Source organism: Rhododendron vialii, chromosome 2a, assembly GCF_030253575.1.
Source record: "Rhododendron vialii isolate Sample 1 chromosome 2a, ASM3025357v1".
Taxonomy (NCBI): Eukaryota; Viridiplantae; Streptophyta; class Magnoliopsida; order Ericales; family Ericaceae; genus Rhododendron; species Rhododendron vialii.
Window position 1 is genome coordinate 29,643,041 of NC_080558.1, and position 13,617 is coordinate 29,656,657.

A 13,617-nucleotide genomic window follows, 5' to 3' on the forward strand; every position below is an offset into this window, starting at 1 on the left:
TGAAACACTTAGCTGCAAACAATGAAATCCTAGTACGATTAAACTTAGGAATTATAATTGAAAGGTTATGGCTATGAAGGCCACGAAGGGTCAAGCAAAATCAAGTGTTATGCCACAAAGGGCCGAATACCTATGTTAAGTTTAAATTGAAAAAGTACTAGCACCACGCAGGGCAAAGATTTACGGCCTGCAAACTGTCTTACACAATAGAAAATGTTTGAGGGAGATTGTGTCATACCTATTCATTAGTTGTCAGGTCTTAGACTGGAGTAACTTGAGCCATTGTGTTACACAGCTGTGTTTTCATCAGTTGGACCACCACTGGCTTCCTTCTGGCCAAGGTTGGTCGCTTCTTCAATTTGCTCGGCTTCGACACTATGCTGCTTGGTGATATGGGCATTTTTCAACCTAGAGAGATGATGATTTAGCTATTCTAGCCATTCTGAGGCATGCAGCCCATGCAGCGGCCCGGATTTCATCTTGAATTATAGGCATCTGGGTCTTGTAACTCTCAGTAGCTACGTTGATTCCTTCATTGTAGCCCTGTTGGTATGCAGCCTTGGATTCATTCTTGCTTGTCTCAAGTTCCATGAGGGTTTGGTTTAGACTGTCCTCAGCTCTGTCCAATTTGACCTTCAGCTCATCCACCATGCCACGTGCCTGATCCCTCTCTCTCTAATCTGATAATTGATCTTTGCAACTTGGCAAGTTTTACTGACATGAGAAGTTAGGAAGGGGAGCAAACCTTGACACTATTAACCATGAAGGAACTGAGGAGTTTGTCAGGAGCATTCTCCACTTCCTTCTGCACGTCACCAGGAAGTAAGAAAGCTTGAGAGAGGGCCAGAGCAGTCTCCTTGGATTCTACACTATCCCGTACGCTTACGGGGTGATTTCTATGGGTAAGACGAGGAGCCCAAGCTGGAATTGAGACAGTGGATCTTCGTGTAATAAGGGTCCCTTCGGGTGGAGTGGTCCCAGTTGTTGAAGACTCAATGTGTTGACGCTTGTCTCTGTGAGCCTCAACAACCTCACTGGGTGAAAACCCTGGTGGTGCATCGGTTTGGATAGAGGCCCCATGGTCGTGGCCCTGAAAACCACTGTGGCCATGAGTAGTGCCATGTCCCCGACCAACACCATGAATGGTAAGTAGGCTGTTGAGGTTGATTGGTTGGTTCATCTCTTGAGGTGGAAGAGAAGGGGAATAACCACTGGAGGTAAAAATCGAGGTTTCCTCGGCAAGTTCAATAGGTTCGTTGGGAATGGGAGGAGTTTGAAAACAACTGCTTCTTCCTTGATCGAGATTTGAGGAAGAAGGGGCTGTGAGGTTTGGATTATCTACTACTCGGGTGTGACGGTCGATAAATCTGTCGTATGAAGCTCTATAACTGAGGAGCACCTGTGTAGCTCTTGCTCGGCCTACAAGATGTGTACATTGGTCGTTGAAGGCAAGTGCCCGGTTGATATCTGTCACGTGGACTTGTGAGGTAATGATGTCATGACCTTGGTTGACATTAGTGGCTGCAAAGAGAATGCAACAGAGTGAATTAGCAAAGTACGAGTAAACTTTGAGCAATAAAGGATGCATCAAATGAAAGAAACTATAACATGGTTGCCCAAATCTGTGAGGGGCATGGAAACTTATCACTTGACCATCCTCATCTCTGGGCTCGAAGTTCCTCGTGATGATAAGAAAATCGTCATCATCTCCTCGAGCAGAATCAAGAAGTTCGAGGACAAGTTTCTTTCTAGGATCCCTACACTTCAGATAATAGGTTAGGGCATCCTTGGTTCTAGAAATGCTGTACAGATGATGAATATCATGTAAACCTAGGGATGGTGCCTAGCATTTGATTTATGGCATTTATGCCCATAACGACACGAAAGAAGTTGGCAGAGACTTGCATAGGGGAAAGCCTATAATGGGCTAGAACCTGGCGGTGCAATGGGGCCAAGAGGAACCTGACCCCGCCTTCTACAACGACAGCTATAGGGATGTGGAGGGTGTCGTTATCAGGACTTTGGTCTCAGGGGCCAGTTCAGTGGCGACATTATCTAGAATATTGTATCGAGTCCTAAAATTGGCCATGGCCTGAGGAGTATTACAGTGCCTCCTAAATCTCCCCATTGATGCAAACTAAAGATTGCAAATGAAAATAAGGGAACGAAGAAACCGTAGAAGAAACCAAAACCCTAATCGACGAGAGAAATAGGGCGAGATAGGGAACGATGACTTACGGTCTGACGATCGGATTTCCTAAAATGCAGAAAATAGGGGGCCTTGAGATGATGAGCAGTATTCCAATGGCGGGTGAATGAAAACTTTATGTCTGCAGAGGGAGTCTTAGAAAGAGAGAATGAGTTTCAAAATGGGACGAAAACCCAAATATACCTTGATGAGTGGGGTAGTGTATGTGAAACGTCACCCCAGACGCCGTTTGGGTGTTCCATTCCCTAAAGGCGTCTGTCCGCATTTAATGTGAGCAGTACAATGAACGCCACATGTAAAGGTAAAGGAAAAGGTAGGAAAAGCCTGTCCAGCCCAAATGATGAGATGTTTTTCTTGGACTAGATGATAAGAATTGCACCAATTTTGTGAAACAAAATGTAGAAGCAGAATGAATTTGCTCGGTCTTGGAAGCTTTGCTCGTCATTTGAGTAAAAATAATGAGTAAAGCTGGGGAGCAATTGTAGGGAGGTATTCCTAAACAGGTACAAATAGGACCCAAACACATGGTACGTGGGACCATGGTTAGATTAAGACATGATAAGTCATCGTGCAATACGGTGGTCGGCAATGAGGATCGGCGTCATGAGAAGTCATTGGTCCAGGAAGTCTGTACGGGGTCAAGGTCCAGCAAACATGAGAAGTTGTTGGACCAATAGATTGATATAGGTACAGTGACATGTGAAGTCACTGGTCGAAGTAGTCTGTTCGGCAACGAGAAGTCCGAACAGGAGTAGACTCTGGGGAAAGTAGCCCTAGATGCAAGGAACGCTTTGGAAGGTTCAAGAATAGTGTAATTCCATAAAGGAATAGGATCCCGAGAATATAGGATCTGGGGAAGATACCCAACGGGAATGGGATGTTTGGCTAGCTATGGAAAGGAGTCCTTTTAGGACTCCTTAATGAGTTGATAAGGGAACGAGAATCCAAGATATCCTGGGTTTCCTGTACGAGGTAGGAAACCTAGGGCAACAGGGATGCTTGGGCAGCAAGCATACGTATGCCTATATAAACAAGGTTAACCTAGAGGTAAAAGGTACGCAATACGTTGCATTCATATCATGTTCTTGATAGTTAGGGTTTCCAGCTAGTACATGATACTAACTTAGGCATCGGAGGGCCTTTGCCACGAGAGGCAAAGGTGCACTCACCTCTTGTCTGTTTTGCAGATTAGAGTTCAGACGGTGTGCTAGGGTTCTGGTGAAGAGGCACGAGAAGCCGTTACACTCTTGTGCTGTTCAAAGCCTCTTTCGTTTTTCTCCACTTACAGCTAACATTGGGTTACATGACTTATATAAAGGAAAGTGCCTAATCTTGGACTAAGGGCACGTTTGGATGCAAGAAAAGAATTGGGGATATTAGTTAAGAATGGGGGATAAGATAGTAGGGGGTATTGGTTAATAAGGGATGACCCACATTAATGTGATGTTTATGGAGTGGGTATTAAATAATACTTGATTTGGATGAGGTATTAGAAATGGGGGATAAAATAGTACTTGGTTTGGATGGAGGATAAATTGGGGGTATAAGGAAGGGTGGATGATGTAAAAAGCTGTTAAATGACTCTTTTACCCTTGTGCAGTGTTAGATTAGATTATTCATTAGATTAAATATATAATTACGAAATCAAATTTTAAATAATTTTCTTCACAGTAATTATATAAAATACTAATTATAACAATCAATTTTAGATGTTAATACTAATACTCCAAGTTATACCCGATGAATCAGCTTTGTCGTCAGCTTCGACCTGATCCTGTAAAACAAAGCAAGAGCTCAAGTCACCGGTGTGGTGGCTTGCCAACCACCCTCCGATGCCTAAGTCAGTAGAGTATTTGCTATATGGTGAGAGAATTGAGATTCTCGATTATGGGTTGCGTACCTTTTGTTGGAGTTCTACCATCATATTTATAGGCATTTTGATTTGTAGGACTGTATCTCGTAGATTTCGGATTTACCTCTTTGAGGAATGTTGAGTCTTGCCTTAGCTAAGAATAAATGTGCATCCCGCTTTAGCTAGGGATCCTTATCCGTCTTTGATTATCCATATCACTAGCGCTTTATGCTTATGCTGTCGACGACATTCCTTTATCCCTTAGGATTTCGGTTTATCAGTGTGGTCTTTTTATTGGAATAAGTATATTCCATGGATAATATTACAAATATTATCCTCTCTGCCTTAGCTAGGGGCTAGAGCTGGTCCTTGGACCTTATGACAGCTTCGTTTAAAGAGCGCAGCTGGCACGCCCTAACTTTATTCCAGGTAGATTTCTAAAGAGGTTCAGATGAGGCTGGTTTATACTCCCCAGATCTGTAATTCTCGTAGCGCTAACCTCCTTAGGTCTACCATACTTATCAGGTACTCCCTTGTTTCCAAGATCTAGCTTTTCCCTGGAGGTTGGGAACATAGATTAGACCTAAGTGGCGATTATCGCTCTTTTTCCTTTATTGAAGATTTTAAACGTGTGGGTCACATCATGGGACAGGTGGCAAAATTCTTACTATCCCGGTGTTTTGAGACGGACAACGAAGATTAAGGAGGGTTTCTCGGGATTATTGTTCAGCCCTTAAGCTTCCTTTGGTTCTAATTGCTCCCAACCAGAGAGACGTTCTAATCTACCTAGACGATTCCCTACGTGAGGTCCTTCTTCATCAATCTTCTTCGTCGTTCTCTTAGAGCCCGTTTCCCTTAGGTACGTTCTCCTTTCTTAGCTGTTTGTTTCTATTATTTTTAAGCTGGATTGTCCCCCTAGCGTAGAGATTTTGGGCCCAACGTGGGCCTTTCCAAGGGAGTTCATTTGTGCTAGGTTGGTCGGCTTCGTTTCCGTCAACCTTTACTCTCCTATCATAGAAGATTTTGCCCCTTATTTCATCGTTCTTCAAAATAGGGTCTTTCGGGACCTCTTCTTTCTGTCTGCTAACTTGTACCGTAGGAACCCTAATATCAAAAGGATTTATCAATTTTTCCTCTATTTTGAACGTCGAGGAGTCGTATGAAGAGGAGAGGAGGTGTTGTTGCACCGTAGCAGTAATATTAGGGTTCTATCTGACAAAGGTCAGTCGAGCAATGTCAAACCCTCGTCGCCTCTTACTTCTTCGTTGAGGGGTTCCCGTAGGATTCCTATTTTTTTTGCTTCTAATATCCCTTCTACGATTACTTATGAAGAATTGGCCGTTCTTAGAGTTAGATACTCAATCCCGGTGTTCGCCTCCTTTAGGAAACCTTCTGGGTCTGAATGAGCTTATTCCCTTGTCGAGAATGAGACTTGTCTTAACACCGGTGCCTTAGAAGGAGGTCTGCGCCTGCCATTTCCCACCGTGGTGAGGGATGTCTTGAGTTTTCTTGGTTTCCCCAATTCTTGGCGCCTTCTGATAGGCTGTGCGGTGCTTTAGGGCGCAATGTCGGATGGGCAGACTCTTCTGACGAAGGGACCCTTTCTCAACCAATTTTCTGTTAAGGACGCCCAGGAGGTGTTGGGTGGTATTAGTTTACAAAAAGGCATGGCGAGGGGGAGCTTGTAACGCCCCGAATTTTGGGAACGTTAAATAAACATTTTTATTGAAAACCTAAATGGAGTCTGGCTCATTATTACAGCATAATTCTCACAAAAGTACATTTATTCAACAAGGGAGGGAAACTAGGGTTCCTATCTACTGCTCTGCTTGCTCCTCCATCCCAGCTAGCTCCTCAACTCCGAAAGCCTCCAAGGTGTAGAGTTCACCCTGTTCATCTACATAGTCTGACACATTATACATGCGTTGCACCCAGTATAATATGTCAGGGTTACAATAGTAACACCGTGAGCTACAAAAGCTCAGAAGAATAATCTCATACCCACTAACCCATAATTTTAAACAATAAGGTATACTAGCCCACGTAAATTTAGCGATTTCTAAATAGTACATGCATATTCAATAACTTCCGGACAAGCAATTAACAATAACACATGCACATTCACTACTCAACTGGAGTTAGTGTCTGTATAATCAGAGTTTCTCTGATGCAACGTTTTCGTAGACCGTCTCATCATTTTTACTTTTCATTTTCCAAATTAACATTTCCAAAATCGTTTTTACACACCCAACCTCGGTTCCGCCACTCTAGGTTCCCAAGTACCCTCACAATGGTTACGCCATTCCGGGTTCCCATTGGCACACAATTTGCATTGGCTCCTCTCTGCGGATAACCAAGCTACACACCCAACCTCGGTTCTGCTGTTTCGGGTTCCCGAGTATCCTAACAATGGTTCCGCCGCTCCGGGTTCCCATTGGCGCACACACACCCACCCACCACACAATGGGCTACCACATCCGGCCACATTGCGGTTTCCAAAATATTTTCTTTTCATTAAAACACACCTTTCATTAACAACACCCTAAGTGTCATGTTTCTACTTTCTCGATTTCTGTGTCTCGTTTTCATGCATTGACTCCGCGGTAGGACTTTTCACGTAAGTAATCATAAATCATTCATTGTAATCTTGAAACTAAACTAGCATGATCATCCAACTCTACATTACTTTATCATGCTCATGTTCACGGAATCACATTCAAACAATTACCACATACTTAAAGCATAGTGTCATATGGACGGACACTTTTGGAGTGGAAACCACTTATGCTTTATCACACATCAAAACAAGAAATCCTAGTAAACATGTATACATGCTCATAACCATCCAAAGATTCAAATACGAATACTTTCAATCAATCCGCTATTTCTTACATTTCAAAGTCTGTTTTTTCATTCTTTTTGGGAAGTTCAAAACAACATATGTTTTTTCGGTAATTCAAATCGAGATATTCGACATGGTCATATTTCCTTTCGAGATTTTCTTAAAATAGGTTTGCTAGATATTGTATTTTCAAACATATAAAAAAAATGTAACTATAATTTTTACTAGAGAAAGTGAGTAGAAATATTCTACTGTTCTTCTTGGCTGTAGGGACGGCTATGGAAAAAGTAAGTTGGCTATCGAACGGAGTGACCACCTACGGTAAGCTTACAGTAGTTTCGAAAGAGAAAATATAAGACTTTCTTTCTCTCGAAACTAGTTATTGACTAGACTACTAATTTTTTGGATTGAAAGGGTGGTCGAGTGGTGGTTTAGTGGAGGTCTTGGATGAGTTTCTTGAAGAACTCAAGAAGAACTTTAGAACACCAAGAACAAGAAAGAACAAAGAACAAACACAAGGATTTCTATAAAGAGAAGTTGAAAGATTTGAAGGTGTGAGTTGAATGGCATGAGGGGGGGTCCCATTTATAGCACAATGTTGGCTCTCTCTCTGCCCTCCTTGGCCGACCCTCCTCTCTCTCTCTCTCTCATTTGTTTGCTCCATGGTCTTGTCCAATCAACCCTCTAAGCATGTCAAAATATTGTCATTTCTATATTTAGGCATAAGGCTATATAATCAAGTAGGATCTTAAGGCTTTTTATGGAAAATCCTAGGTAATTATACCCTAGCTAAGCAAGTCTTACAAGTCTAAAGATATGGTTGATTAGGCTAAAGAATCGCCTTCCACGTTTAGTCAATCCTAGGCTAGGTTGCAAGTCAATTTCTAGGGTGATTAAAGGCTAGATTGTAAGTAAATCTAGGATGATTAAGGCTAGGATTTTATGTTTACAGTAGCCTAAGATTAGGTTGGAAAATAGTAATTAGGCTTAAGGCTAAAAGGGTAGCTTGTGGAAGTGTACCAAGACACATGCACACACTGCACTCTCTCTCTCCTCTCGGCCTCTCTCTCTCTCTCTCTCTCTCGTACCATGTATGTGGATATATATATATATGTATGTATATATATATATATATATATATATATATATATATAAGTATTCCTAAGTACTAGGTAGTCCTATTAGGCCTAGGAGGAAAGTGTAATGATTAAAGGTAAGCTTTCAAGTATATTGACCAATGGGTATGTCCTTTCCTAGAAAGTGTATAGCTAAGTATTCTTATAATAGGCTACGATGTCTAAGTATACTTAGGTCTAAGTAGCCTTACTAAGTCTAGGAAAGAAAGGTAATGTTTATGTTAAGGCTTTAAATGACAAAACATTGTCCAATGGTCAACATTTTTCCTAGAAAGCATATATGGTTATATAGGCATGTTTATAATAGGCTATGATGTTTATATACCTATATATATATGTATATATATCTAGGAGAGTAACTTTGGAGGTAATTAGGTTTAGGGCTATTAATCTTAGGTTTGAATGCATGGTAAGGCAAAGTTTTCCACTTTTGGAAGCATCATGATTACTACCTTTGGTCCAATGGTCCTTAAATGTTAGGGAAATGTAACTAAGTTAAAATGATACTTAGGTTTCTCTAACTAATTGGTTGGAAGCTAATTCTACTTGCCAAGTAGGATTTCTAGCCAAGAAATATAATTTAAAGATTTTATTTTATTCACTAGGAAAATATACAAGTGCTTCCATAAGCATACTTTTCTTTGAAAAAGGTCTAGATTGTCTGAGGCTAGAAGATATAATTTTATAAGTTTCAAATCTAATTATGACGGATTATTAAGGTCAAATAGGAATTTTTAAAGTAAATAAGAATCTTCGAATATTAAAACGAGATTTTTATTTACTAAAAATCGGAGTTGTTACAAACTATCCTCCTTAAACAATTTCATCCTCGAAATTTGGTGTACGCTCAGATGTGAATAGGTGTGGATAATTTGCTTTCATGGTTTCCTCTCTCTCCTATGTGGTCTTTTCAGATCCACGGTGTGTCCACAGGACTCGTACGAGTTTGACTGTATTGTTTCGGATTATCTTCTCACTTCGGTCTTGGATCTCTATTGGTTCTTCTTCATATGTCGCGTCTTCATCAATGGTGATGTCCTCCCAGTTGAGAACATGTGTGAGCAATGCGAGATATTTGCGGAGCATTGAAACGTGGAATATGTTATGTACTATATCTAGATGTGGTGGCAGTGCTAGATGGTACGCAACCTTCCCAATTTTCTCTACAATGTTGAAGGATCCAATGTAGCGTGGGGACAACTTTCCCTTTTTCCCAAATCTGATAACTCCTTTCTTTAGTCTGATTTTCAAGAACACATGGTCTTCCACTTCAAAAGATAATGGTCAGCTCCTTTTATCTGCATAGCTTTTCTGTTGGCTTTTAGCGATCTGGATCCTTTGTCTGATGGTCTTGACCTTCTCCATGGTATCTCGTACTATGTCAGGTCTAATCAATCCAATTTCTCCAGCATCTGTCCAGCAGACTGGGGATCGACAGGGTCGATCGTGTAGAGCTTCATACGGTGCCATCTCGATACTTGCTTGGTAGCTGTTGTTGTAGGCGAACTCCACCAATGGCAAGTGTTGCTCCCAGTTTCCAGAAAAATCCAAGGTACAGGCTCTCAGCATGTCTTCTAGTGTTTATATTGTCCTTTTTGTTTGTCCATCTGACTGTGGGTGGAAGGCCGTACTAAGCCTTACATCCGTTCCCAATGCCTTCTGTAATCCTTTCCAAAAATGTGATACGAAACGTAGGTCCCTCTTAGATACTATCGAAACAGGTACTCCATGTAAGTGCACAATCTCTCGAATATACAGTAGGCTCAGATGCTCTACGTTCTCTGTCATCTTAACAGGCAAAAAATGCCCAGATTTGGTGAGTCGATCCACAATCACCCAAATAGCAGTGTTGGACTTTGCGGACCTTGGTAGTCCAGTTACGAAATCCATTGAGATATGTTCCCACTTCCAGGTCGAAATTGATAAGGGTGAAAGATCTCCTCCAGGCCTCTGGTGTTCAGCCTTGACTTGTTGACACACTAGACATGTAGACACAAATTTGGCCACTTCCTTCTTCATTCCTTCCCACCAGTATGTCCTTCGCAGGTCATGATACATCTTTGTACTGCAAGGGTGGACTGCCAAGTTCAAATGGTGAGCTTCTCGGAGTACGACTTCTCGAAGGGTTCCAATATTAGGTACGAACACCTTTCCTTTGAATCTCAGACTGTTATCTTTCTCGATCGTCCATCCAGGTAGTGCCTTTCCCTCTCAGATTCGAGATCGAATGAACTCGCAATCCTGCTCAAAGGTTTGAGCTAGAAGGATCTCTTGGTGGAGTGCTCATTTTGCAACAAGAGCATATAGAAGCGCGTTCCCATCCTCTGATAATGGTCACAAGTTGAACTCGTTGAGAGTGTCCACCATTTCCCACTCCTTAATGATAGTTTTGACTTTCTGTGCCCTGTCCTTTCGACTCAGAGCGTTAGCCACTACGTTGGCCTTGCCGGGGTGGTACTGTAGCGTAAATTTGTAGTCCTCCATGTATTCCATCCATCGACGTTGCCTCAGGTTCAACTCCTTCTGAGTGAAAAGATACTTGAGGCTTTTATGGTCGGTAAAAACCTCAAATTGTTCTCCCCACAGATAGTAACGCCAGGACTTGAGGGTGAATACTACTCCAGCCAATTCCAAGTCATGAGTGGGGTAATTCTTCTCGTGTGATCGAAGTTGTCGAGATCTGTAGGCTACAACTTTTCCATTCTGCATTAGCACGCATCCCAAGCCGTCTCTTGACGCATTGCAATAGACCGTATAATCTACACCCCGCTCGAGAATGATGAGTATCGGCGCACTAGTTAGTCTCTTCTTCAATTCCCTAAAAGATTTCTCACAGGCTTCATCCCAATCCAGCTTCACTCCTTTCTTAGTTAGCCTTGTCATTGGCTTGGCGAGGGTTGAGATATCTTGTATGAATCTACGGTAATACCCAGCCAATTCTAGAAAACTCCTTATTTCAAACACTGAGGTTATTGGTTGTTTCCAATTCAACATTGCTTCGACCTTACTTTCATCCACTGCGATTCCGTCCTTGGATACTACGTGCCCCAAGAACTTTACCACTTTTAGCCAAAACTCACATTTACTTGTTTTGGCATAGAGTTGGCTATCTCAGAGTACTTGTAGTACTATCCGAAGGTGTCCTTTGTGCTCCTCTTTACTGGCGGAGTATATCAAGATGTCATCAATGAAAACCACTACAAATTTGTCTAAGTAGGGCTGAAAGATCTTGTTCATGAGACACATAAATACCGCTGGAGCATTGGTCAGCCCAAATGGCATCACCACAAACTCGTAGTGTTCGTATCTGGTGCAAAAGGCTGTCTTGGCAATATCTTCATCCCGAATCCTTAGCTGATGATAGCCTGATCGAAGATTGATTTTAGAGAAGCAGGTTGCTCCTTTCAATTGATCAAATAGGTCATCGATCCTTGGCAATGGGTACCGATCTTGATTGTGACTTGATTTAGCTTCTTGTAGTCGATGCACAGTCGGAGTGTCCCTTCTTTCTTCTTTATGAACAATGCATGCGCTCCCCATGGTGACGTACTTGGCCTGATAAACCCCTTGTCCAATAGCTCTTGCAATTGGGTCTTGAGCTCCTTCACTTCTACAGGGGCCATTCGGTACAGTGCCATAGAGATTGGTGCCGTTCCCGGTTGAAGTTTTATAGAGAAGTCTATCTCTCTCCGGGGTGGTAAGCCAGGAAGTTCTTTAGGGAAAACATCGGCGTACTCACAAACGATGTGTGGTAATCCCAATCTTGTCGGCTTCTTCCATTTGGAGACTAGCTAGCCATCCAAACAGTTGATTCTGCCACCTTGATCTTCTCGTCATCAAATTCGTCGTCTGTCTATCCCCCTTAAATCGAAAACGAGTTCCGTTAGGGGTATAAGCTGTCACCATCTTCTGATGGCAGTCTATGACTGCTTGATGGGCTGATAGACAGTCCATCCCCAGGATTATGTCAAAATCTGCCATATCGATCACTCTAAGGTCACAAGTTAGGCGCAGGTTGGCTACTTCCAATTCGCACCCTCAACACACTAGGCTAACAGCTATACCCCCTCCCAACGGTGATGTTACCTTTATACTCGTACTTAGGGGTTCTATTTTTAGTGCTAGTGTAATTACACAGGCAGTTGATATAAATGAATGCGGTGCTCCAGAGTCAAACAAAGTTTGTACGCAGGTACTATATATTAGTAGCGTACCTTGGATCACAGAGGGATCTTGCTCTTATCCTTCAGCCTGCAGCACAAAGATATGCCCTCCAGTTTCTTGTTAGGTTCTCATGGGCTATTTTCCCTTATTCTGCCCATTCTGTTGATGCGATGGGCCCCCTGGGTTTTGCTCCACAAAATCGGTCTTTCTAAGTTGTTGAGCTTTTTGATTTCCAAAACCCTCATTCCCCTTTTAGGTTGGGGGCAGTTGCGCTTATAGTGGCCCATAGCGTGACAGTTGTAGCATTGAACTGTTGCTATGTCTCGACCTCCCTTCTGTGGTTCGCCACGTCCTGGTGTAGTAGTCTTCCAGGGTTGGTTGCTCTGAGGTGGGTTAGTGGGTTTGGTAGGGTACGGTCCACGGTTGTTGTTAGGTGGTTGGGTTCGGATTGGTCCATCAGTGCTGCCAGTCACCTTCCTCCATCGGGTTTTGAAGTCCATCTCCTCACTCTCTATCCGGAGAGCACACTTCACCATTTCTGCATAGGTGGTAAAAGCTTGAGCCACAACAGCCCTTCGAGCAGTCGTTAGTCCCCACTCAAATCTCTTTGCCTTCTTATCTTCGGTCGGTATGGAGTTTAGGGCGTAATGGCAGAGTTTTTCATATTTGGCCGCATACTGGGTGACGGTGAGCGTTTCTTGCTTCAGATTCAGGAACTCTTGTTCCTTGGCTAGGCGAAGAGGCGTGGGAAAATACTTGTAGAGAAACAGAGTTTCAAACTTGGCAAAAGTCATGGTGGCTATGGTATGGGTTGCCTCCATCAGGTCCCACCAATAGCGGGCTTCTCCCTTCAACTGGTAAGTGGCTAGTGCCACTCGGTCTCCGTCCAGGTTAATTCCTAAGGTTCCAAGAATCACCTTGACTTCCTTTAGCCATGTCTCAACCACGATGGGGTTGGCGTCTCCATGAAAGGTTGGGGGTCGGCGTTTGCAGAATTCGTTCATGGCTTGGGTTCGGGTTATTAGTCCGTCGTTGCGGTTTTGGTTTTGGCGGTTGGCGTTCAAGGCGGTTATGAATGCTTGCATGATTTGGGTTAGGTTTGGGTTTGTGTTAAAGGGTCCCCCGTTATCATGTCCCAACCCGGTGCACTTGTTCACCATCTACGAGTGGAAATCGAAAGGGGAAGTTTTAGTCTACTTAAAAAAAATTCCTTTTTGCAAATGGTGATTCCTTCTAAGGGTTTAAGTATATCAAGTAGTATGCAACAGTACTCTTTGAAATAAAGCAAGCTTTTTATAGATAAGCAGAAAAATACAATCATAAGCATAGAGTTCCACAACAATGACAAGTAGGAACAATGATAAGATTTTTCCTAGTACAAGTTGAAACGATCCTACATACTACTACTACATGG

At 42.6% G+C, this 13,617-nt stretch overlaps 1 protein-coding gene across 1 annotated transcript; it reads right to left on the minus strand.

Moving 5' to 3' along the window:
- Positions 1-12,331: 12,331 nt before the first annotated feature.
- Positions 12,332-12,997, minus strand: LOC131317394 (uncharacterized). The gene has a single exon (XM_058346950.1). It carries the CDS (start codon positions 12,995-12,997, stop codon positions 12,332-12,334), a length of 666 nt encoding a protein of 221 aa, XP_058202933.1.
- Between the last annotated feature and the right edge of the window lie 620 nt (positions 12,998-13,617).